Source organism: Chiloscyllium punctatum, chromosome 22, assembly GCF_047496795.1.
Source record: "Chiloscyllium punctatum isolate Juve2018m chromosome 22, sChiPun1.3, whole genome shotgun sequence".
Taxonomy (NCBI): Eukaryota; Metazoa; Chordata; class Chondrichthyes; order Orectolobiformes; family Hemiscylliidae; genus Chiloscyllium; species Chiloscyllium punctatum.
In genome coordinates this window covers 24,458,274-24,483,072 of record NC_092760.1, presented here as the reverse complement: position 1 = coordinate 24,483,072, position 24,799 = coordinate 24,458,274, and the positions used below count along the sequence as shown (strand labels likewise).

Genomic DNA, 24,799 nt, shown 5'->3' with positions numbered 1-24,799 from the left:
CCTCCCCTTCCTGAACCTCTCCATCTCCATCTCCGGCGACCGACAAATGGCGGACATCTACTACAAACCCACCGACTCCCACAGCTACCTGGAGTACATCTCCTCCCACCCTGTCTCCTTTAAAAACGCCATCCCTTATTCCCAATTCCTCCGCCTCTGCTGTATCTGCTTCCAGGAGGACCAATTCTACCATAGATTATCCCAGATGGCCTCCTTCTTAAAAGACAGCAATTTCCCCTCCCATGTGGTCGACGATGCCCTCCAGCACATCTCCTCTACTTCCCGCACCATCGCCCTTGAACCCCACCCCTCCCAACACAACAAGGATAGAATGCCCATCCTCACGTTCCACCCCACCAATCTCCAGATACATCGCATCATCCTCTGCTATTTCTGCCACCTACAAACAGACCCCACCACTAGGGATATATTTCCCTCCCAACACCTATCAGTGCTCTGGAGAGACCATTCCCTCCGCGACTCCCTCGTCAGATCCACTTCCCCAGCCAGCCTACGCCCCACTCCCGCACCCTCCCCTGCCACCACAAGAAGTGCAAAGCCTGTGCCCACATCTTCCCCACACCCCCCCCCCCCCCCCCCTTGCCTCCATCCAAGGCTCCAAAGGATCTTTCCACATTTGACAGAACTTTTCCTGTAATTCCACCAATGTCATCTATTGTATCCGTTGCACCCGATGTGGTCTCCTCTATGTCGGGGAGACAGGACGCCTACTTGCGGATTGTTTCAGAGAACATCTCTGGGACACCTGAACCAACCAACCCCACTGCCCTGGGGCTGAACACTTCAACTCCCCCTCCCACTCCATCAAGGACATGCAGGTCCTGGGCCTCCTCCATCACCAAATCCTCACCACCCGACACCTGGAGGAAGAAATCCTTATCTTCTGCCTTGGGTCCCTGCAACCACACGGGATCAATGTGGATTTCACCAGTTTCCCCATTTCCCCTATCCCCCCCACCTCATCCCAGCCCCAACCTTCCAACATGGCACCGCCCTCTTGACCTATGCAACTTCTTTCCCATCTATCTGCTCCACCCTCCTCTCCGGCCTGTCATCTTCCCCCCCCCACCCCCCCAACCATCTTCATGTACCTATTGCATTCCCAGCTACCTTCCCCTCAGCCCCATCCTCCTCCCATTTATCTCTCAGCACCCCTGGCACAAAAGCCTCATTCCTGATGAGGGGCTTATACCTGAAACGTTGATTCTCCTGCTCTTTGGATGCTGCCTGACCTGCTGTGCTTTTCTAGCACTACACTCTCAACTCTGATCTCCAGCATCTGCAGTCCTCACTTGCTTCTAGCTGATCAACAAGCTCAGAGCTTCACATGTTTATAGCTTTCTGCAGAGCAAGTTCCTTTACTCTCGGCTGGTATGTCTCTAATGCCTAATGCAATCCCATCACATATAAAATTAGATTTCACTTATCCAAACTCTAACCCTGTAAGTATTTCTGTCCTCACAGTGCTTTTTATTAAAAGCAGCCTGAGAGAATTCCTGGTGATCCATGGGAATTTGTTTACATTTGTGATTCAGGAACAGATTATTTAACTCTCAAGACAAGCATTTCAACCCACCGTTAAAGATTTCACACTTTACAGATGTGAAAGAGGAGGAAATTCTCACTGGTGTGGATAGAATGGTAGAATCATAAAATTAGCAGAGGTGGTAGAGGCAGGCACGGTAGATTCCTTTAAGATGCGTCTGGACAGATGCATGAGTAGAGGGATACAAATCCTGAGGAATTGACCAACAGGTTTAGACAGTTCATTTGGATCGGCTCAGGCTTGGAGGGCCGAAGGGTCTGTTCCTGTGCTGTAAATTTTCTTTTCTCTGTGTTCTTTGAAGGAGACCACCATCGTGTGTGTACCAACTTCCCAAAATAGCTGTGCAGGTAGTCTCGGCTCTCCGAACTCTGCAACCCTCTAAATCTGTTACTTGCACGATTATGTGCAGCGCTCATTTGAAACCTCCTCTGGAATCGATTACCACCACTCTGCCAGGCAGGGCATTCCAAATCACATTTTGGGAAGATGTGAATACATTGGAGAGAATCCAGAACCAACTTGTTCCGCAAGGATCTGTTTTGGGACCATTGCTGTTTGTCATTTTTATAAATGACCTGGAGGAAGGGTTAGAAAGTTGGGTGAGCAAGTTTGCGGATGATACGAAAGTCGGAGGAGTTGTAGACAGTGAGGAAGGATGTGGCAGGTTACAGCGGGATATAGAGAAGCTGCAGAGCTGGGCAGAAAGGTGGCAAATGGAGTTCAATGTAGCTAAGTGTGAGGTGATTCACTTTGGTAAGAGTAACAAAAAGATGGGGTACTGGGCTAATGGTCGGATACTTGGTAGTGTGGAAGAGCAGAGGGATCTTGGTGTCCATGTACACAGATCTCTGAAAGTTGCCACCCAGGTAAATAGTGCAGTGAAGAAGGCATATGGCGTACTGGCTTTTATTGGTAGAGGAATTGAGTTCCGGAGTCCTGAGGTCATGCTGCAGTTGTATAAGACTCTGGTGCGGCTGCATCTGGAATATTGTGTGCAGTTTTGGTCGCCATACTATAGGAAGGATGTGGAGGCACTGGAACGGGTGCAGAGGAGGTTTACCAGGATGTTGCCTGGTATGGTAGGAAGATCCTATGAGGAAAGGCTGAGGCACTTGGGGTTGTTTTCATTGGAGAAAAGAAGGTTTAGGGGAGATTTGATAGAGGTGTACAAGATGATTAGGGGGTTAGATAGGGTTGACAGTGAGAACCTTTTTCCATGTATGGAGTCAGCGATTACAAGGGGGCATAGCTTTAAATTAAGGGGGGGTAGATATAGGACTGATGTTAGGGGTAGGTTCTTCACTCAGCGAGTTGTATGTTCATGGAATGCCCTGCCAGTAGCAGTGGTGGACTCTCCCTCTTTATGGGTATTTAAGCGTGCATTGGATAGGTATATGGAGGATAGTGGGTTAGTGTAGGTTAGGTGGGCTTTGATCGGCGCAACATCGAGGGCCGAAGGGCCTGTACTGCGCTGTAATGTTCTATGTTCTATGTTCTATGTTCTAACTTACAAGAATTGTTCCAGAAATGAGAAACTTCAATTATGAGGGTAGAATGGAGAGGTTGTGACTTCACGTTGGAGTGGGGAAGGCGAAAAGGAAGTCTGAAGTAGCTTTTCAAAAAAAAATCATATGACGTCTGGACATAGTACAGCAGGATAAAGTATTCCTGTTCGTAAAAGAACAAGACAGAACAGTTTTAAAGAGAGTTGTAAAGGTAACAAATATGAGGTAGGAAAAATGTTTTCACGCTGAAAGGGAATTGGATCAAGAATGTACTATCTGAGAGAGTGGGGGGAAGGCAGGTTCACTCAAAGGGTTAGGGTCTGGAATGTACTATCTGAGAGAGTGGGGGGAGGCAGGTTCACTCGAGGGGTTAGGGTCTGGAATGTACTGTCTGAGTGTGTGGGGAGGTAGTGTCAATGAGGGTTTTCAAGGGAATTTGAGTTATCTGAACAAAGGATGTGCAGGGCTAGTGAGAGAAGAGAGGAATTTAAAGAATTGGCACTTCGGAAGATCAGTACAGATAAAATGGGCTGAATGACTTTCTTCTCTAGTTTTGTAATTCAATTCATTGTGTGGGTGAGGGTGGAGCTGAGGTGGAGAGGTAGGTCTAGGGTTGGGTGAGGGCAGATATTGGGATGAATGTGTGGGTCTAATGGCCATGGGGGGGGGTTTGTGAGTTGGATGTGCTTGAGTGTCTGTTGGGTGGGCGGGTATTTGAGGTAATGCTGGCTGTGGGGTGGAGGTGCTGGGTTGTGTTCGTAAATGATCTGGCAGTTCCTCCTGTTCTCAGGAAGACATTTTTCTTTCATCATGGCTTGTGTGTGACAATGGCTAAGCAATAGCACTTATTACCACCACTAATTAGGGCAGTTAAGAGTCAACCACATTGTTGTCGGTCTCGGGCCACAGAGAGGCCAGACCAGGTAAGGTTTCCTTCCTTGAACAACATGAATGAACCAGATATATTTTGACATATCATGGTCATCGTCAGACAAAAATCTAATTCCAGATTTTTATTGAATTCAAATTCCGCCATCTGCTGTAGCAGGATTTGAATCCAGGTCCCCCGAACCTGGATCTCTGGATTAGCCATCCAGTGATAATACCACTAGCCCACTGCTTCCCTGTCAAAGAATTTCTAGGTGGGAGTGTACAAGGTGTTTGTCAGGGTTGGGGTGGACGGTGTTGTAACCCTGGCCGCCTTCACTGCATGTCGTCTGTCTGTCCCTGGGGAAACAACTTCCATTTGAGCTTCAAAGGGTGGTTGTCCTAAACAGACTGAACCCCTTCCCCCACACCAGGGTCTGTCATTCCTCTACTGAGCTGATGGTGCAGTGCCCATGGTTGAGCTTGTCTCAAGTGGGTTAGTGACCTTTCTGGGGATTGAGCTGGGATGGTTATCAATTTGCTGGTAAACCATTGAAATGTCAGTAATGCTTGAAGTATAAGTGAACGAACAGGTCATTGACTGCCCCTGTTCATGTCAGTTTTCTTATCAGAGTTGCAAGTTCAAAGTTCAAAGGGGAAAGGAGGGCACGGGTCGGATTGTGATGTGGAGGATGGGAATAACTCACAGTTACACAATGGAAACAACCTTTGCGGGATCCACCCTGGGTGAGTAGAGTATTCTCATTGCTCACCCTAACCTCACATGGGTCAGTTGTACATACTCGGAACCACTCAGTACCGGCTAATGGTTGGCATTGTGTGTTATCACCAATCCTCCTTTCAGCACTGGTTCTAAGGACATGTTTAGTTAACAGTGGGTCCAGGGTGGATCTTAAGTGACAAGAAAAGACACTTGCCTGAACAATAAGATGTAGTTTATTGTATGTTGGACCTTGTTACAAGTCACATAGACACAATTATTATCAGGAACCAGGGATAAGACCATAAGACATAGGAGCAGAAATTAGGCCATTCAGCTCTTTGAGTCTGCTCTGCCATTCAATCATGGCTGCCAGCACACCAACATCAGTGTAGACTTGCCGTCACAAATTCACCAGCACCTCCACACACATCATTTACTGCATCTGCTGCACCCGATGTGGCCTCCTCTACATTGAGGAGACAGGCCGCCTACATGCTGAACGTTTCAGAGAACACCTCTGGGACACCCGGACCAACCAACCCAACTACCTCGTGGCTCAACACTTCAACTCCCCCTCCCACTCCACCAAGGACATGCAGGTCCTTGGACTCCTCCATCACCAGACCATGGCAACACGACGGCTGGAGGAAGAGCGCCTCATCTTCCGCCTAGGAACCCTCCAACCACAAGTGATGAACTCAGATTTCTCCAGTTTCCTCATTTCCCCTCCCTCCACCTTGTCTCAGTCCCTACCCTCGAACTCAGCACCGCCTTCCTAACCTGCAATCTTCTTCCTGACCTCTCCGCCCCCACCCCCACTCCGGCCTATCACCCTCACCTTAACCTCCTTCCACCTATCGCATTCCCAATGCCCCTCCCCCAAGTTCCTCCTCCCTACCTTTTATCTTAGCCTGCTTGGCACACTCTCCTCATTCCTGAAGAAGGGCTCAAGCCCGAAACGTCGATTCTCCTGCTCCTTGGATGCTGCCTGACCTGCTGCGCTTTTCTAGCAACGCATTTTCAGCTCTGATCTCCAGTATCTGCAGTCCTCACTTTCTCCTTTTTCCAATTTCATTGTTTTATCTCATCATATGGGGCAAAGCTGAATGCAGTATCCATAACTAACCCTTTCACACATATTATGCTTCCCTGGCCACATTGCAATCCATTTATCTCAGGTTAATTCATCCACAGTCCATCAATATCTCTATGATTTGATGTTTCTCTCCACACTGCTTACAGAGCTACTCACTTTGGCACCATCAGTCAATCAGAATGTGCTTTTCTATCACATTTCTATGAAAAATCATCAGAGTTGTTTATAATTGCCCCTCAGCACAAATCCTGCTGGGCTATCACTGGACACACTCCACCGTCCTGCCCATTTTCCTCACTCTCTGCCTCCCTTCACTCACCCATTTCCCAACCAGGTTGACAATTTGCCTTTAATTCCTTCACCACAGTCTCTCATTGGGGACCTTCATTAAATGCCTTCTGCACATTCATTTGAATAACATCCAGAGATATTCCAGCACAGTCCACTGTTTCAGTCTTCTCTTCAGAAACTCTGTATCAGGTTGGCTAGGTCTGACCTCCCTTTTATAAACCCGTGCTAACTCTCTCTGACCAGCTGAGAACAGTGGACCTGTTCTGTCAATCTCTTCTTAATTACAGACTCCAGTTGACATAGTGCCTTATCCCAATAAACAGTTCTCTTTGTCCCAGGACTGGGGTCAATGCCTCAGGAAACAGACTCCCCCCTTTCCAACCACCTTTCACCTGTCACCTGTGTTGACATGCCTAATCATCTGATCCCTTTGCCAGTTCAGGCATGGCTCAGATAAGCATTGAGAGCTTACTACCCCTCAGATTATGAGGTGTAGTTTAGCTCCATGTTCCTGGCACTGTTGAGAAAGAAGCCCTCACGTGTTGCTTCCTGTGTTGTTGCTTCCATTGTGGACATAATGGCTGGATCGTCCTCCTCTCTCTTCAAAATCCTGTCAAAATGCTCCTTGTCTTGATAACAGGCTGGAAGTGAGTCATGTGGGCTTTTCAATACTGTTTACAAAGGTTACCACATTACCTGAAACACTAAATCCTCAATGGCTCAGTGGTTAGCACTGCTGCCTCACAGCACCAGGGACCCATGTTCGATCCCAGTCTTGGGTGACTGTCTGTGTGGAGTTTGCACATTCTCCCCGTGTCTGCGTGGGTTTCCTGCGGGTGCTCTGGTTTCCTCCCACAGTCCAAAGATATGCATGTTAGGTGAATTGGCCATGCTAAATTGCCCGTAGTGTTAGGTGCATTTGTCAGGGGTGATCGTTGGGGAATGGGTCTGGGTGTGTTGCTCTTCGGAGGTTCGGTGTGGACTTGTTGGGCCGAAGGGCCTGTTTCCACACTGTAGTGAATGCAATCTAAATCCTCAATAATGGCCACATCAGACTTGCCCTCATTCTCCTCCTCACACTGGCCAGCATGCTGGTGCCATTGTCCAGATCTCGAACATCCTTCAGATGTTCAGAAAGCAAACACATTGTCCATGATGAATTGACCCTGTCTTTGCAGCTCTTTATCTGCTTGGGACTCCTCCTGTCCTCTTGACCAGTCCGGTTTCACTGCCGAAATGGGAAATTGTCCGAAATGGGAAAGAGTGAGAGACCTTGGGAAAGAACAATGTGACTTTAATCTCAAAATATGGCTTCCCTCAAAGTGGGAGTCAACCAGAGGTTTTCACTGTGAGTTAAGCAGCAGTTTGGATGAGCTTCCAGTAGATACAGTGTGATTAGCCAGTCAAATCTCAAGATAATAAAAGTTTTTTTTTAATCTGACCTGGAGCTGAAGTCGGGCAAGGTGGGAAGTGGGTGTTTGTGCAGATGGCATGAAGGTGTGGATGGCACCTCTGCTCGGTTACGTACAATGCACACAGAATGTTCTATCTCAGCGAGCTGCCAGAGAGAGTGGTCTCTCACAGCAGACTCAGCGCAGTGTGTAAAGCTTGAGCCTGTGTCAGTGAGTCACAGGGCAGGAATGGGAAGGTGACTGGTTCAGACAAGGAGAACAGCGACTCTTCTCTGTTAAAGGTGCTGGATTAATGGGGATGTCCATTTGTCTATATGGGATTATGTGTATGTATCTGTATTTGTGTGTGGGAGGGGGGCTGTGTATCTGACTGTGTCTGTGTGGGGTTCGGTATGTGTTTGTGTGTGAAGTGTGTGTGGTGGGTGTCTATAGTCTGTTTAGGTGTGAGGGTGTCTCTGTGTGTGAGTGGGGTTGGGGGTGTGTGTGTCTGTGTGAATGGGAGGTGGGGAGAGTTAGCCTGGGAGTGTGTGTGTGTCTCCGTGTGTGTCTGTGTGAGGGGGGGGCAGGGTTGTCTGTGTATATAGGTGTATATGTGTCTTTCTGTGTCAAGGTGCATGTGTTAGTCTTTGTGTCTGTACAGGTGTGGTTGTGTGTGTGTAGCAATGCACGTGTGTGTGTGTATAGGAGTGCGTGTGTGTGTGGAGAGATGTCTGTCTGTCTGTGTGTAGAGGGGTATGTGTGTCTGTAGTGGTGTATGTGTCTCTGTGTGTAGGGGTGTGTATGTAGTGGCGTATGTTGTATGTCTGTGTGTAGTGTGTGCGTGTAGAGGGGTATGTGTGTCTGTAGTTTTGTGTGTGTGTAGGGGTGTAGGTGAGTAAAGGTGTGTGTGTATAGGGTTGTAGATGTGTAGAGGTGGGTGTGTGTATGTGTAGGGATGTAGGTGTGTATGTGTGTAGGGGTGTAGATGTGTAGAGGTGTGTATGCATGTGTGTGTAGAGGTGTGTGTGGGGGGGGGTGTAGATGTGTAGGTGTGTGTGTGCATGTGTGTGTATAGGGGTGTAGTTGTGTGTGTGTGTGTGTGTGTGTGTGCATGCGTGTGAAGGTGTGCAGATGTGTAGAGGTGTGTGTGTGTTGGGGTGTAGATGTGTAGAGATGTGCATGTGTGTGTAGAGGTGTGTGTAGGGGTGTAGATGTGTAGAGGTGTGTGAGTGCATGTGTAGGTGTGCAGATGTGTAGAGGCGTGTGTGTGTTGGGGTGTAGGTGTGTGTGTGTGTGTAGGGGTGTAGATGTGTAGAGATGTGCATGTGTTTGTAGGGGTGTAGATGTGTAGAGGTGTGCGTGTGTATAGGGGTGTAGGTGTGTAGAGGTGTGTTTGTGTATAGGGGTGTAGGTGTGGAAAAGTGTGTGTTTGTAGGGGTGTGTGTGTGTGTGTGTGTAGGGGTGCAGGTGTGTGTGTGTGTGGGGGTGTAGAGGTGTGTGTGGGGGTGTAGAGGTGTGTGTGGGGGTGTAGAGGTGTGTGTGTAGGGGTGCAGGTGTGTGTGTGTGTGGGGGTGTAGAGGTGTGTGTGGGGGTGTAGAGGTGTGTGTGTGTGTGTGTGTGTAGGGGTGTAGAGGTGTGTGTGTGTGTGTAGGGATGTGTGTGTGTGTGTGTGTGTGTGTGTGTGTGTGTGTGTAGGGGTGTAGAGGTGTGTGTGCGTGCGTGTGTAGGTGTATGAGTGAGTGTGACAGTGTGTGAGCGGGCTGGACTAACCTGTGCTGTGTCACTTCATTGAAAGCTGAAAGTTGTTTGTGTTTCATCAGGGCCACGAAGAGGGACTCACTTCAGCATTGAAGACCTCAAGTCACTGGGCTATCATTTCTGTGACACCCTGTTGGACTTCTGTGACCCTGACAGCTCAAAGGTTAGCAGAACCATGCTCGGCATTGCCCCCACTCAATATCCCAAATAGCTACTTTACTGTGGACAGCAGTAATATCAATCACATCCCTCTGGGTGTGGCACAAAGGACAGTCTGTGGAACTTTTACTGAACCCATAAAGCTGTCTGCACTCACATTCAACATACAACACACAGTCTACACTTCAGAATGGGACCTGTGGCCAACACGCATTTGAAAAAAAAAACAAGAAAAGCAGATGCTGGAATCCAAAGGAGACAAACAGGAAGATGGAAGTACACAGCAAACCAGGCAGCATCAGGAGGTGGAAAAGGCAATGTTTAGGGTTTTAACCCTTCTTAAGGACTAGATGTGGGCTACGGGCACATAAATGGACAAACATACACAATCGCAGATTTACACACAAACACAGACACAAACACAGAAATAAGGACAGATGCAGAGAGGTACACACACACGCGTGCAATTGTGTTTACATATTTCCATATATCCGTCCTCTCCCTATTCAGTTTGAGCAGTGTTTGGAAGAGATACGGACAGCGCTGCAAAGGGAGCTCCATCTACGCTGGGAGAAGTCAGGCCGGGAATACGATCCCAATGTGTCCCTGTGCGATATGTCTATATCCGACTTTGAGTCCAGGTATGAGCACCCAAACTAAATAGCACCAAGTGCTGAGATTGACCATCAAAATGATACATGCATTGTTACTATTTGTGGTTCCAAAGAGTGAGATATGTACATTTTCATACATTGGAGTTGTTGGCAAGCCAATGTGTCTTGGTGGTAAAAACAAGGACTGCAGGTGCTGGAAACCAGATTCTGGATTAGTGGTGCTGGAAGAGCACAGCAGTTCAGGCAGCATCCAAGGAGCAGGAAAATCGACGTTTCGGGCAAAAGCCCTTCATCGGGAATAAAGCTTATTTCTGATGAAGGGCTTTTGCTCGAAACGTCGATTTCGCTGCATCTTGGTGTTGGGCTGCAGCACGTGGAGCTGCTGTTGTACAAAAAACCTTTGCTGGTCAGGAGTGAATACGAGGTGTGTGTACGTGTGTGTGTACGCACATGTGCCACTACATTTGAACTAGCATTATACAAACTGAATCTTGAGAACTGCCCCCAAGTGACTTTCATATCAGCAGGGAAAAAAATAATACCAGGGGGAGCTGGGAGAACTCAGCCAGTCTGGCATCATCAGTGGAGAGAAAGCTGAGTTCACATTTCAGGTCCACTGACGCTTCTTCAGAAGTCAAGAATCTACCCAACCCTGCCTTAAAAATGGTCAAGGTCTCTGCCTCCAACAGCTTTTCAGGAAGAGAGTTCCAAACATTCTCAAGCCCCAGAGAGAAAAAGAAAACCCCATCTCTGCTTAAACTGGGTGACCCCTCATTTTTTAAACAGTAACCCCCTACTTCATGATTCTCCCATAAGTGGCCACAGTCTCTCCACAGCCTCACTGTCAAGGCCCCTCACGAGATTATATGGTTTAATTAAGACACCACTTCCTCTTTTAATCTCCACTGAGCTGTGCAGTACACACAATCAAATTTTCAGCCATTCCTGACCATTCTGTGCTAAGGCTGTCCTTTGGTTGGTTATTTTGGCCTGGGGGTGAGGGGATCGTACTGGGAAGTATACAGGTCTGATATTCTGACAATCTTGACTTCTCTCATATTGACTTAAGTATAATCAACTTGACAATAATAAAAATCTTGCACTCTGCACGTTGAATATCCCCAGGATACGGTAAACCTATTGTGTCAGGGATCACTTCACATTTCTAACGCTTCCATGAGTTTGAAAGGGGATATAATTAATTAATGGTGATTGATGAAGTGAGTTTCGTAAGTTGTAGAATTCAGCTTCACAGTGAAAATCCTGCCAAATAAAACTCAACATAATGTGATCTTATCCAGGAAAATGCTCGCCATATAACTGGCCTGGTTTTCGATTCTTGTTTGTTATCTGAAAGATACTTAAAGCCTGTGATTGGTGTAACTGGACTATTTGTAAAGTGAATGTTAATTTTTCTATTGACTGTTTAATAAACCCACCCGACTTACTCTGCCATTTTATGGAGTCCAAGTGAAAGAGAGAGGGGCCATTTCCAATCAGAGTGAGTGAGTGGACTTTGTGAAATCCAGTGGAGACAGAGAGCATCAGCCCCTATGTGGAATAGGCAACAGGGCCTTCACTGGGAGTGGACTCTGAGACGCAGACAAAATAAGATCCCAAGTAAAGATTTTAAACAGTCTGAGCAGAGTTCCAGTTTTGGATGATGTTCAGAAAGGAAGGACCTGCTGGAAATATGAAAAGCAGTCTTTATTGAGGTTGATCGCGATGGAGTGACAAATTCAATCTCTCTGCTCATGGGTCGACCTATAGCACATAGGCCGCAGGGACTCAAGAAGGCAGTTTACCAGCACCACCTCAAGGGTAACTAGGAATGGCAATAAATACTGACTCAAGCAAGATTCCCACGTCACAAAAAACAAAATAAGGAAGGGACTGTGTTGTAAGTTGAGAAGGGACCATTTGGATCATTTGTGTGAGAGTAACTGGATGAAGGGATAAATTGGTCACTTGTTGTTCTCTGGTAAACAGCTTCTGATGACTTCTCTTTCTTCATTTTTGACCAGTACCAGTGGATCTGACAGCTCAGAGTCAGATGGGCCCCCAGCACATCTAATGAGACTTGCAGAGCAGGTGAGTGACAACATAAAGATTGAGTTCCTGAATGCGGTTTATATTCGGCGTTTGTCATTTAGAACCTGTCTCAATGGATGGGAATCACAGTCACAACATCAATGCCACAGAATACCATGAGATCTTTAGGAGCAGGATTAGACAATCTGGCCTGTCAGATCTGCTCCACCATATGATTATGGCTGATATGTTTCTCAACCCCATTCTCCTGCCTTTTCCCTGTAACCCTGATCCCCTTACTAATCAATCCATCCGTCTATATCTCAGTCTTAAATACACTCAGTGATTTGGCCTCTATGTGGCATTGAGTTCCACAGGTTAACCACCTAAAGAAATTCCTCTTCATCTCAGTTCAAAAGGATTGTCCCTTGACTCCAAGGCTGTGCCATCAGGTCCTGGTCTCTCCTATCAGTGGAAATATCTTGTCCACGTCCACTCTATCCAGGCCTCTCAGTATCCTGTGAGTTCCAATCAGATACCCACCCTCTCCCCATTTCTAAACTCCATGGAGTACAGACCCAGCGTCCTCAACCAGTCCTCATATGAGAAGCTCTTCATCCTTGGGATCATTTTTGTACGCCTCCTCTGGATCCCCTCCAAGTGTAGCACTTCCTTCCTTAGATACGGGGCCCAAAACTGCTCACACTATTCCAAATGCAGTCTGAGCAGAATGTTATATGGTCTCAGCTGTATATCACTCTTCCTTTCCTCTTGCCCTCTTGAAATGAGTGCTCACATTGCATTAGCCTTCCCGACTGCCAATTGAACCTGTATGTTAAGCTTAAGACTGTCCTGAACGTGAGACTCCCAAGTCCTTTTTTACTTCAGATTTCCAAAGGCTTTCCCCATTTAGGATATTGTCTATACAGGTAATGCTGCTGTTTCATGATAGTTGTGTTCTTGTGTAACGCAAAGCTATATAAAAACCATGCAATAAAAATAGCACTTAAAGTGTTGACGATGTAATCAGTAATAGCCAACACATGTTTTAAAAGTTCGTGCTTTAGAAACAGCACGGCCTATTCGTCAATCGCATTATAGCCAATTAGCATTGACGAAACACGCATTCCAACAGAATGACCTGTACCTCTATTCTTCTCACCAAAATGCATGAACTCACACTTTTCCACACTGTGTTCCATCTGCCACTTCTTCGTCCACTCTCCTAGCCTGTCCAAGTCCTCCTGCAGACTCTTCACTTCCTCAACACTACCTGTCCCTCCATTACCTTTAGGTCATCTGCAAAATTAGCAACGATGCCCTCAGTTCCCTTGTCCAGGTTGGCAATGTATACTGTGAATAGTTGTGTTCCCAACATGGTCCCCTGCATAACTCCACTAGTCACCAGCTGCCACCCTGAAAAAGACCCCTTTATCCCAACTCTTTGCCTTTTAGAGCAGTATGTCAATAGTCCGATGAGGGAAGGGGCTATATTGGACCTGGTGCCGGGGAATAAGCCAGGCCAGGTGGTAGAGGTTGCAGTGGGGGATTTCTTTGGGAACAGGGACCACAATTCTGTAAGTTTTAGAATATTCGTAGACAAAGATGAGAGTGGTCTTAAGGGAAGAGTACTTGACTGGACCAAGACCAATTATATCAAAATTAGGCAGGAGCTGGGAAATGTGGAGTGGACACAGCAATTTGAAGGGAAATCCACATTTGAGATGTGGGAGGCTTCCAAAGATAGTGCAGGATAGGCATGTCCCGTTGAAGGCAAAGGATAGGAAGGGCAAGATTCCTGAACTGTGGATGACCGGAGAAATTGTATGACCAGCCAAGAGGAAAAAGGAGGCGTACATATGGTCTAGGCAGCTAAAAACAGAACAGGCCCTGGAAGAATAGGACAAGTCTTAAACAAGGAATCAAGCGGGCTAAAAGGGGTGATGAAATAACTTTAGCGAGCAGAATTAAAGAGAATCCCAAAGCATTTTATTCTTACGTAAGGAGCAAGTGGGTAACTAGAGAAAGGCATGGTCCACTAAAGGATAAGGAAGGAAGGCTGTATGTCGAACCTGAAAGAATGGGCAAGATTCTGAATGATTACTTTGCATCAGTGTTCACTGAGGAGAGGGACAAGATGAATGTTGAGATTAGAGATAGAAGTTTGATTCGTCTGGATCACGTTGACATAAGTAGGGAAGATGTAGGCTAGAGATTATTAAGGTGGACAAATCCCCAGGACCGGATGGGAGGCAAGAGAGGAAATAGCTGGGGCCCTGACAGATATCTTCATGGTATCCTGAAACACAGGTGAGGTGCCAGAGGACTGGAGGGTTGCTCATGTTGTCCCCCTGTACAAGAAGGGTAGTAGGGGTATTCCAGGTAACGACAGACTAGTGAGCCTGATGTCGGTGGTGGGAAAGTTGCTGGAGAGGGTACTGAGGGATAGGATCTATTTATATTTGGAAAAGAATGGGCTTATCAGTGATAGGCAACATGGTTTTGTGCAGGAGAGATCGTGCCTTACCAACTTAATAGAATTCTTTGAGGAAGTGACCAAGTTGATAGATGAAGGAAGGGTTTCACAAGGATGTTGCCTGGTATGGAAGGTGCTAGCTATGAAGAGAGGTTGAGTAGGTTAGGATTGTTTTCATTAGAAACAAGGAGATTGAGGGGGGACTTGATTGAAGTCTACAGAATCCTGAAGGGTATAGACAGGGTTGATCGAGATAAGCTTTTCCCCAGGGTGAGGGATTCAATAATGAGAGGTCTCGCTTTCAAGGTGGGAGGTGAAAACTTTAAGGGGGATACACGCGGCAAGTACTTAACACAGAGGGTGATAGGTGCCTGGAACGCGTTGCCAGCAGAGGTGGTAGAGGCAGGCATGGTAGATTCATTTAAGGTGCATCTGGACAGATGCATGAGGAGGTGGGGAGCAAAGGGATACAAATCCTTAGGAATTGGGCGACAGATTTAGACCGTGGATTTGGATCGGCTCAGGCTTGGAGGGCTGAATGGCCTGTTTCTGGACTTTAAATTTTCTTTTTTCTTCTTTCTTTTGCCAGTCAGTCAATCCTCTATCTATGCCAGTGCAATGCCCCTAACACTGAGGGCTCTTACCTTAGTGAAGGCTTTAGAGAAGGTGTTGCAGACTCCTGTGTGACACCTTCTCTAAAACCTTGTGGAAACCCAAATAGATCACGGCCATTGACTCGCCTTTGTCCAACTTGCTCATCACCTCCTTAAAGAATTCTGACAAATTTGTTAGGCATGGCTTCCCCTTGATGAAGCTGTGCTGATTCAGCTCTATTATTCCATGTATTTTCAAATGTTCCACAATCTCATCCTTAATAATGGATCCCTGTAATAATATCACCGTGATTTTCCAAGTGACCATGCAGTGTCTAGCAATCCAGAACACTCCCACAAGTACCTCCTGGTGCCCCCCCTAAAATCTCTAAGTGCCCATCAAAGACCCCCCCAGTGACCTCCAAACACGTCTCTGTGCTCCAATCCTCCCACACATCCATCTCAATACCCCTGCAATCCTTCCTCTCCAGCCCAACACCCACACACCCACCTCCAAAACACACCCCTCACACACAGTGCTGCCTACATCACCCTATACACACACACACACACACAAACACACAGGCAGACAGGCGTGCATGCACACACACACACACAGAGACAGGCACATGTACACATACAGACAGAGACACACACAGAAACAGACAGACAGACAGACACACAGACACAGACACACACACTTCTCTAATTGTGGGTTCCCAAATTGTGTCATACACACGTGGATTGGGAGGGCCAGGTGTGTATTCAGAGACTATTACAAGTGAGCTCTGGCTGTTTTCAGCCAGCGAGGTCCTGACTACTGGAATCAAGGCTACAGGGGTCAGTGAAGAGTGAGAGGTGGAGTGTCTAGCTAACAGTCTCTTTGTCTGTACAAGGGTTAGGTTTGGATGTTGCTTATTGATCAGAATGGACCTACATTCCGAAGTCCGAAAGGAACAAAGCTTAGAAGGTACTGAGAGACAGTTGCCATAGTTATATAGTGTAACAGCTATGGTACAAAGCAGTCAGCCATTTTAAACTGAGAGTAGAAATGTCTTCAGAGTGTTGGGAATCTTTCAAAAGCTTTACCCCAGAAAGCTGTGGATTTTCACTTTGTGATGATGAAAGGAGCCTTCCGCATCCATCAAAGTTTTACCTGCACATCCACCAATATCATTTATTGTATTCGTTGCTCCCGATGCGGTCTCCTCTACATTGGGGAGACTGGACACCTCCTAGCAGAGTGCTTTAGGGAACATCTCTGGGACACCCGCACCAATCAACCACACCACTCTACCGAGGACATGGAGGTCCTGGGCCTCCTTCACCGCCGCTCCCTCACCACCAGACGCCTGGAGGAAGAACGCCTCATCTTCCGCCTCGGAACACTTCAACCCCAGGGCATCAATGTGGACTTCAACAGCTTCCTCATTTCCCCTTCCCCCACCTCACCCTAGTTCCAAATTTCCAGCTCAGCACTGTCCCCATGACTTGTCCTATCTGCCTATCTTCTTTTCCACCTATCCACTCCACCCTTCCCCCCGCCCCCGACCTATCACCTTCATCCCCTCCCCCACTCACCCATTGTACTCTATGCTACTTTCTCCCCACCCCCACCCTCCTCTAGCTTATCTCTCCACCCTTCAGGCTCTCTGCCTGTAATCCTGATGAAGGGCTTTTGCCCAAAACGTCAATTTTACTGCTCCTCGGATGCTGCCTGAACTGCTGTGCTCTTCCAGCACCACTAATCCGGACTCTGTTATAGTCAGCGTATGTCTTTGCCACGATGTGGGGGTGTGGGTGTTGGACTGGAGTGGACCAAGTTAAAAATCACACAATACCTGATGAAGGAGCAGCGCTCTGAAAGCTAGTGCTTCCAATTAAACCTGTTGGACTATAACATGGTGTTGTGTGACTTTTAACTGTGTCTTTGCTGAGAAGGTTGCCAGAGAGAGAGAGAGAGAGCTGTCAGGCCAAAGAATTAGGCAAAAACAATGACTGCAGGTGCTGGAAACCAGATTCTGGATTAGTGGTGCTGGAAGAGTACAACAATTCAGGCAGCATCCGAGGAGCAGTAAAATCGACGTTTCGGGCAAAAGCCCTTCATCAGGAATAAAGGCAGAGAGCCTGAAGGGTGGAGAGATAAGCTAGAGGAGGGTGGGGGTGGGGAGAGAGTAGCATAGAGTAAAGAATTCCTCAGTCCAATGTCACTCAAATGGTCATTCCCTGAAAACAGCATGAATAAATCCTTGTTTATCCTTTTGGTTTGTCATGAACTAAATGCCAGTGGAATAAAGAATCTCTGCTTCATGACTTTAGAGCCATTCGTGTGTTCACATTACATGTAACTCTTCCTTCTGAATCTTTTCCCTTTGTAAGTCTGAAAATTGTGCAGGGTTATGTGGGGCGGATTGTAGTAGCAGTGATAGTAATAGGAGTAGCCCCTGAGTCTGTCTGTGTCTGTCCTGGGATTGGAATGTGTGAACAGGCGCTGACAACAGAGTTGTCAAGCTAATTCGGGTGTCCTGGCACACTATAGTGTGTTCTCTAGCCAGGCCGACCAGCACCTAGAGCACACGGTGACACTGCATCTTGCCTCTGCTTCCTTCACTCAGTCACGGCAGAAAAAGAAACGGCTGAGGACCAGAAAGGAGAGAAACAAACTGCGGCAGTACTTCAGTGGGCCAGGCCTGCCTGCTCGCATCAAGCATCAGACAGTGAGTGATCATCAACTGGGACAGTGTCAGTGCGGACACCCAACGTGGGCATAGGGGCTGGGACAGCTCTCAAGCTCTTCACATGGTCATTGGAGCAAGAGGTCACAGTCCGGGAGGACATGACGGAGGGAGGGAGTGATGTTACACTGGGAATCGAAGATGTCATGGGGAGTGGGTAACATTACATTGGGAAGTGAGTGACTTTACTGGGGGGGGGGGGGAGAAGAGTGAGTGTCATTATGGGAAGGGAGGTGAGTGTTGTTTTGAGGGGAAGTGTGTGGCTTTATGGTGGGGGGTGGTGTTGTGAAGAGTGGGCGACTTTGCATGACGTGGTCAGTATGTTACAAGGGGAGAGGGTGAGTCTCTCTCTCTCTCTCTCTCTCTCTCTCTCTCTCTCTCTCTCTCTCTCTCTCTCTCTCTCTCTCTCTCTCTCTCTCTCTTTCTCTCACTCCCACCCTCCTCCTCTGTCCCCCTCCTCCACTCTCCCTGCCTCTCCCCCCCCTCACACTTCCCATCTCACCCCATCCCTCGCACTTACTCTCTCTCTCTCCCTCTTCTCTCTCTCCCCTTCTGCCTCTCCCTCCCCCTTGCCCTTTATCATTTTCCCTCATACTGTTCCTTTCTCACCTCCCTGACACAACCCTTTCACCCCCTCCCACCTCTCCTCCCCTCTCTCTTTCACCCACATTCTCACTCCCTTTCTCTTTTTTCACTACCTTCCTCTCTCTGGATCTCCCTCTCCCTATTTTTGTTGTCTTTCTGTCCTTCTCTGTCTCCCTGTTTCTGTCTATCTCTCTCACTCTCCATCTCTCTTATCCTCACACTCCATCTCTCTCTATTTTTCTCTCTCTCTCTCACACTCGCACTTTGTCCCTTTCTCACTCTCTCTCTCTCTCTCCTGCACAGGCTCCATGTGAGGCTAGTTCCAAGCAGAGTAAAAAGCAGGGAGGCTCCATTCAGAATGAGCAGCCACAGAAGGCAGTATTGAAGGTAGGTGTTAGTACTGGCTGCAGAAAGAGCTAATGTGTGGACGCTGTGTTCCCTGATCTTGGGTGTCCCCCCTGACTCCACCAGTCGAGTCAATGCGGGTCATTGGCTGGGGGTGAGGGGGCTGGGTGAAGCACTGAGGGGTTAGTGTGAGGGAGGGGATGGGGGAGTGTGATAGTGGGCTATGTAGGGGCTGGAGGAAGAGAGAACACTATGTCCTCAGCCAGCCCTAGGCTCAGTGGGAGAGTGAATGGACTCAGCTGTTTCTCACAGAAGGGGTGTGGAGAGGATTTGGTAGTCGATCAGCCTCAGGGGAGCTGAGGCAGACACCTGGGGTCTGGGGCTGTATGGGGCTTGTGGGGTAAGGATATATCAGGAGTGAAGGCAGTGGGCTCCATGGATAAACAACAGAAAGGTAACTGAGTGTGAGGAGTCAGGGGGCTAAGAGGCTGGTTGGGGAACGGGCTGATGGGAAAGATGACTGAAGGATGGAGGGCATGAGGATGGCTGGAGAAGGGAGGAAATGGCCAACACAGGAGAGAAGGGAGGCTGAAGGAAAGGAGGAGAGAGGGAAGGAGGGAAGAAGGTCACGAGGACAGGCAGCAAGATGAAAGGAGGGAGGAATGGAGGGAAGGGGGAATGGAGGGAGCTGATGGAGAAAAGACAGGAAATAGGGAGGGAGGGAGGGCAAGCTCCCTGAGATGTGGGTTGAGGGATAGAAGACAGGAGGGTCCGAGCTGACACGGGAATGAGGGGCAGAGTTCAGGAGGCAAAGCTGCCTCAGAGTCTGGTCTTGGTTGGTTGGCAGGATGGAGGAGCCGGGCAGCTACTGAGCGTCAGCCTGCCAAAGGAGAGGGGCAGGAGACTGGGTGCACTGTGGTCTATTTAACCATCTCTCACTGGGGTAGGGGACAGTGGCTTGTGGCTAATAGGGGGACAGGATGTCCTGGGACCAACCTCACAGCATTGCAGTGTACAGAGGAGGAGAGGTGAGAGGGATGACGTGAGTGACGACTGAGTAATAATGTCTCACCTGACAAAATGAGCAAGTGCTGGCATTGGGAGCTCAGCGTGGAGGATGGACCTCACTGAGGTGTGGGGATATGGAGTTAGGAGTGTCTCCTCACTCTGGGACAGTTTTACTGATTTGCTGATCCCTGTTTTCCTGTGTTGTTTGCTGTCTCCAGCTCCAGTCTCGATTTCGGGAGCAGATTCCACCAGCACAGCCCTGGATTCCCCATCCCATCAGTACACTGTCTGTCGTCTGTTCTGTCAACAGTAAGGAAAAGGTGACTGCTCCAGGTTACTGCCACTTCACCTGATCTCTCTGTCCTGCTCTCTCAATCAATGTTTATTCCAGACTCTGGTGTCTAATCTATTAGAACCGTAGCTAATATGGTGTCTGGTACTGAGCCATTCTAGAAGCTTCCACAACCATGCGGGTGAATTGACTGACTTGTATTTGTTATGTTTACCTTTAAACTCTCTCGTTTTGAACAAGAGTGTAACACTTTGAATTCATAGATGCCAGCAGCCATCCCCTTAAAGGGAATATGCAAAATACGCAGGGTGTTCCTGTCCTTTCCAGACTGATGACTTATTAACATTTAAAACACAAGCAACATCATAAAATGTTGATGATTTGGGCATATTTGCATAGGTGTTTGCTTTGTGTGAAGTTTGCATTTTACAGCAGTAATGATAATAGGGTGTCTAGCACTGAGTGTTCCATAAAATCCAGAGATTGCAATAGGCACTATATCAATGTAACTCCTTTGCCTGCTGCTGGACGTTATAGCTGCACCTTCCTTTGACACCTCTTTGTCTCCATTTGCAGGCTGCATTGTTCGATGCGGTCAACTATCGTTGGGGGCTGAACTCCACTCCGGGACAGAAATACGGTACGGTTTGTGGGTCATACTTCCTGAAGTAAAGGGGACAACCTCTCATTGAAGTAACTGATTCCTGGGAAAGTGCTGGGATATGAGCTTGCTCCTCACCTCCTGTAGGAATTAAGTACTCATTCAGGGACCACTGGAGGTTAAAGTCATTTTCAACAGCGGTACAGGGTATCAGAACCCAGCACTCCCTGATACACAGCCCCAGAGTTAGATACAGAGTAAAGCTCTATCTACCCTGTCCCTATCAAACACTCCGAGGACAGGCAGCACAGGGTTGGATACAGTGTAAAGCTCACTCTACTCTTTTTAAACAGAAATTCCTCATGGCAGGGATAGCACAGGGTTCTAATAGAATAGAATCCCGACAGTGTGGAAGCAAGCCATTTGGCCCATCAAGACCCTGGGCGGCACGGTGACACAGTGGTTAGTGTTGCTGCCTCACAACGCCAGAGACCCGGGTTCAACTCCAGCCTCAGGTGACTATCTGTGTGGTGTTTGCACATTCTCCCCGTGTCCGCGTGGGTTTCCTCCAGGTGCTCCAGTTTCCTCCCACAGTCCAAAGATGTCCGTGTCAAGTGAATTGGCCATGCTAAATTCCCCGTAGTGTTAGGTGAAGGGGTAAATGTAGGGTATGGATGGGTTGTGCTTCGGTGGGTCAGTGTGGACTTGTTGGGCCGAAGGGCCTGTTTCCACACTGTAAGTAATCTAAGACCCTCTGAAGAGCATCCCACCCAGATACACTCCACAGCCCTAACCCTGTAACTCTACATTTCCCATGGCTAATCCATCTATCCTGCACATTCTTGGACACAATGAGCAATTTAGCATGGCCAATCCACTAACTGACCCTTGTCAGCTCTTTTCTCTCCTTACAGATGCTGCCAGACCTGCTGAGATTTTCCAGCATTTTCTCTTTTGGTTCCACCTAACTGCACATCTCTTTGGACAGTGGGAGGAAACTGGAGCACCCAGAGGAAACCCACGCAGACACAGAGAATGTGCAAACTCCACACAGTCAGTCGTCCGAGGATGGATTCGAACCCGAGTCCCTGACGCTGTGAGGCAGCAGCGCTAACCACTGTCACCCCAGGAGTCAAGCATTCATGTTGAGCACCCTTCAATCAATTCTCCTTCTATTTGCAGAAATCAGCAGATTTCAGACATAGCTCCTTGTTAGAAAATGGTACTTTTCATCAACCTGCCTGACATGGTATGACAGGAGAGTGTCACAGAGATTTCTCAGGATGGGCTGGAGATTTTCAAGTATAAAGAGAGATTGGAAAAACTGGGGTGTTTTCTTTGGAGCAGAACAGACTGAGAGGGGACGTGATGGAGATTTATAAAATTAGCAGGAGCACAAACAGAAGGAAACTTGTCCCTTTGATGAAGGGATCAATGGCCTGGAGGCATAGATTTAAGATAAGGGGTAAAGGTTTTAAAGGCAATGTGAAGGAAAAACTTTTCGCTCAGAGGGAGGTGGATATCAGGAAATCACTGCTTGTAAGGATGGTAGACACAGAAACCCTCATTACATTTAAGAAATATTTAGATGTGCACTTGTGAAACCAAGGCATACAAAGCTATAGGCCATATGCTGGAAAATAGGATTAGATTAGTCAGGTGGTTGTTTTTGACTAACACAGATATGATGGGTCAAAGGTCCTTTTCTTGTGTTATCGATGATTTTATGACTTCCGAGGCAGGTGGGACTTTCAGAAGACGTTTGATAAAGCTACCACACGTTAGATGACTTAATAACATTAGAGTCCAAAGCATTGGGGGTAAAGTCGCAATATCCTCTCAGACATGACTGGTGATAGTTTAACTTAAAGGTCATCAGGCCTCGGGCAAGGGGAAAGGTTGAAGAGGGTAACCTTCGCCAATGTGAGGATTGAGTTTGTGCTGTTGGCGTCACTCTGCAAACCGGCTGTTCAACCAACCGATTTTATTTTATTTTATTTATTTATCACGTGTACAGTGAAAAGCTTTGTTTACAAGCAGCACAGGCAGATCGTAGTAAGCAAGGACATAAGATTATAGGGTGGAAAAAAAACTTAGAGACATACAGGTTACCTTGCACAGGGCATGCATTGGGAAAGATTAACATTAGCAAGATCAGCATTATTTGAAGTTAGAGAGTCTATTCATCAGGTCTGATAATGGGTCGGAAGAAGTTGTTCCTGAACCTGCTGGTGCATGTATTCAAGCTGCTGTATCTTCTGCCTGATGGAAGAGATTGTAGGAGAGCATTACCAGGGTGCGATGGGTCTTTGATGTTGGCAGCCCTTCCGTGGCAACGAGCTGTGTAAATGGAGTCCATAGATGGAGGATTAGCTTCCGTGATGGTCTGGGCTATGCACACAACCTTCTGTAGTTTCTTACAGTCCTGGGCAGAGCAGTAGCCTTACCAGGCCATTATGCACCCAGACAGATGGTGCATCTGTAAAGGTTGGTGAGGGTCCTTATGGACATGTTATATTTCCTGAGCCACCTGAGGAAGCAGAGCGTTGTTGTGCCTGCTTGACCGTTGCATCCATGCGTGAGTCCAGGACAGGTTGTTGGCTATTGTCACTCCGAGGAACTTGATGCTCTCCACCCTCTCATCCTCAGCTCTGTTGATGTAGATGGGGATGTGTTTACCTCTTTTCTTTCTGAAGACAATGATCAGTTCTTTAGTTTGACATTGAGAGGTTGTTCTCACTGCACTACATGACCAAGCCCTCTCTCTCCTTTCTGCATTCTGACTCGTCATTGTTAGATATCCATCCTACCACTGTGGTGTGATCAGCATTCATTCGGAATTTGGCAGCACTGTTACGGGTGTACAGGGAGTACAGTAAGGGGCTGAGGTCACATCCTTGGTCACTTCAGTGTTGAGGGTTATCATGGAGGAGGTGCTGTTGTCTATCTTTACTGATTGTGGTCCATGGGACAGAAAGCTATAGATCCCGTTGCAGAGGGCAGAGCCAACGTCAAAGTGTTGGAGTTTCGAGATCAGTCTGGAGGGGGTCATGGTTTTGAAGGTGGAGCTGTATTCGATGAGCAGGAGTCTGACATAGGCGTCCTTGTTGTTCAGATGTTCCAGGAATGAGTGCAGGATGGGGGAATGGTGTCCACTCTGGACCTGTTACATTAGTAGGCAAATTGTAAGGCTGAGAGACTAGAGTTGATGTAGGCCATGACCAGCCTCTTGAAGCACTTCATGATTATTGAGGTCAGAGCCACTGGATGGTAGTCACTCGGGCACATTGCATTTGCTTCCTTAGGTACTGAGGTGATGGTGGTCTTCTTGGAGCAGGGGAGTCTTCGGCTTGTAGGAGGGAGATGTTGAATACCTCAGCCAGTTGGTCCACACAGGATCTAAGTGCTCAGTTGTGGACTCTATCAGGGCCTGTTGCTTTCCTTGGGTTGACTCCTAGGAAGACCAAGGTGATGTCTGCAGCAGTGACATTGGGCACAAGCGCATCCGGGGCAGGTGACATCATGCCACTGGCATTCTGCTCAAACTGAGCATAGAAAGCATTGAGTGCATCAGGGAGGAATGTGTCTTTGTCCGCTATCTTTCTTTGCTTCATGTTGTATCCCATAATGTTGCTTAGGTCTTGCCACAGATGGCAGAATTTGGTTAGGTTGGTTTGGGCCTCTCGAGTGGTCTGGTACTGCTTCTTGGCATTTCTGATGTCTTTGTGGAGGTCATATCTGGACATCTTATATAGGTCTGTGTCATCTGACTTAAACACTGCATATCTGGTCTTCAGTAGAGAGTAGATTTCATGGTTTGTCCAATGTTTACAGTTGGGGAACACTCGGATTGTCTTCTTTGGTGCACAGTCTTCCACGCGTTTGCTAATGAAGGTGGTGGCATACCCATCGAGGTTTTCCGCTGAGTACTTGGATACAGTCCAGTCCACTGATTGCAACAATCCCAGAGATGGTCTTTCGTACCAGCATTGCACTTCTTTTTGTGAAATGCCCTTCCATTTTGGCTTCTGCCTGTAAGCTGGGAGGAGGAACACAGTGCTGTGATCTGCTTTTCTGAATTGTGGGTGGGGGATGGAATGGTGGATGTGTAGCAGTGATCCAGGATGTTCGGTCCTCTGACAGGACAGGAGATGTGTTGAT

At 47.7% G+C, this 24,799-nt stretch overlaps 1 protein-coding gene across 1 annotated transcript in view; it reads left to right on the top strand.

The window, feature by feature from the left end:
* The window catches only part of LOC140493879 (cytosolic carboxypeptidase 2-like), an 87,250-nt gene that overhangs the window by 40,916 nt on the left and 21,535 nt on the right, over nt 1–24,799 (top strand). The window contains exons 9-16 of the mRNA XM_072592873.1: nt 4,560–4,686; nt 9,262–9,362; nt 9,869–9,999; nt 11,997–12,063; nt 17,688–17,789; nt 18,696–18,779; nt 19,964–20,065; nt 20,614–20,677. Coding sequence (XP_072448974.1) covers nt 4,560–4,686; nt 9,262–9,362; nt 9,869–9,999; nt 11,997–12,063; nt 17,688–17,789; nt 18,696–18,779; nt 19,964–20,065; nt 20,614–20,677 — 778 coding nt within the window. The remainder of the gene's footprint in view (nt 1–4,559; nt 4,687–9,261; nt 9,363–9,868; nt 10,000–11,996; nt 12,064–17,687; nt 17,790–18,695; nt 18,780–19,963; nt 20,066–20,613; nt 20,678–24,799) is intronic.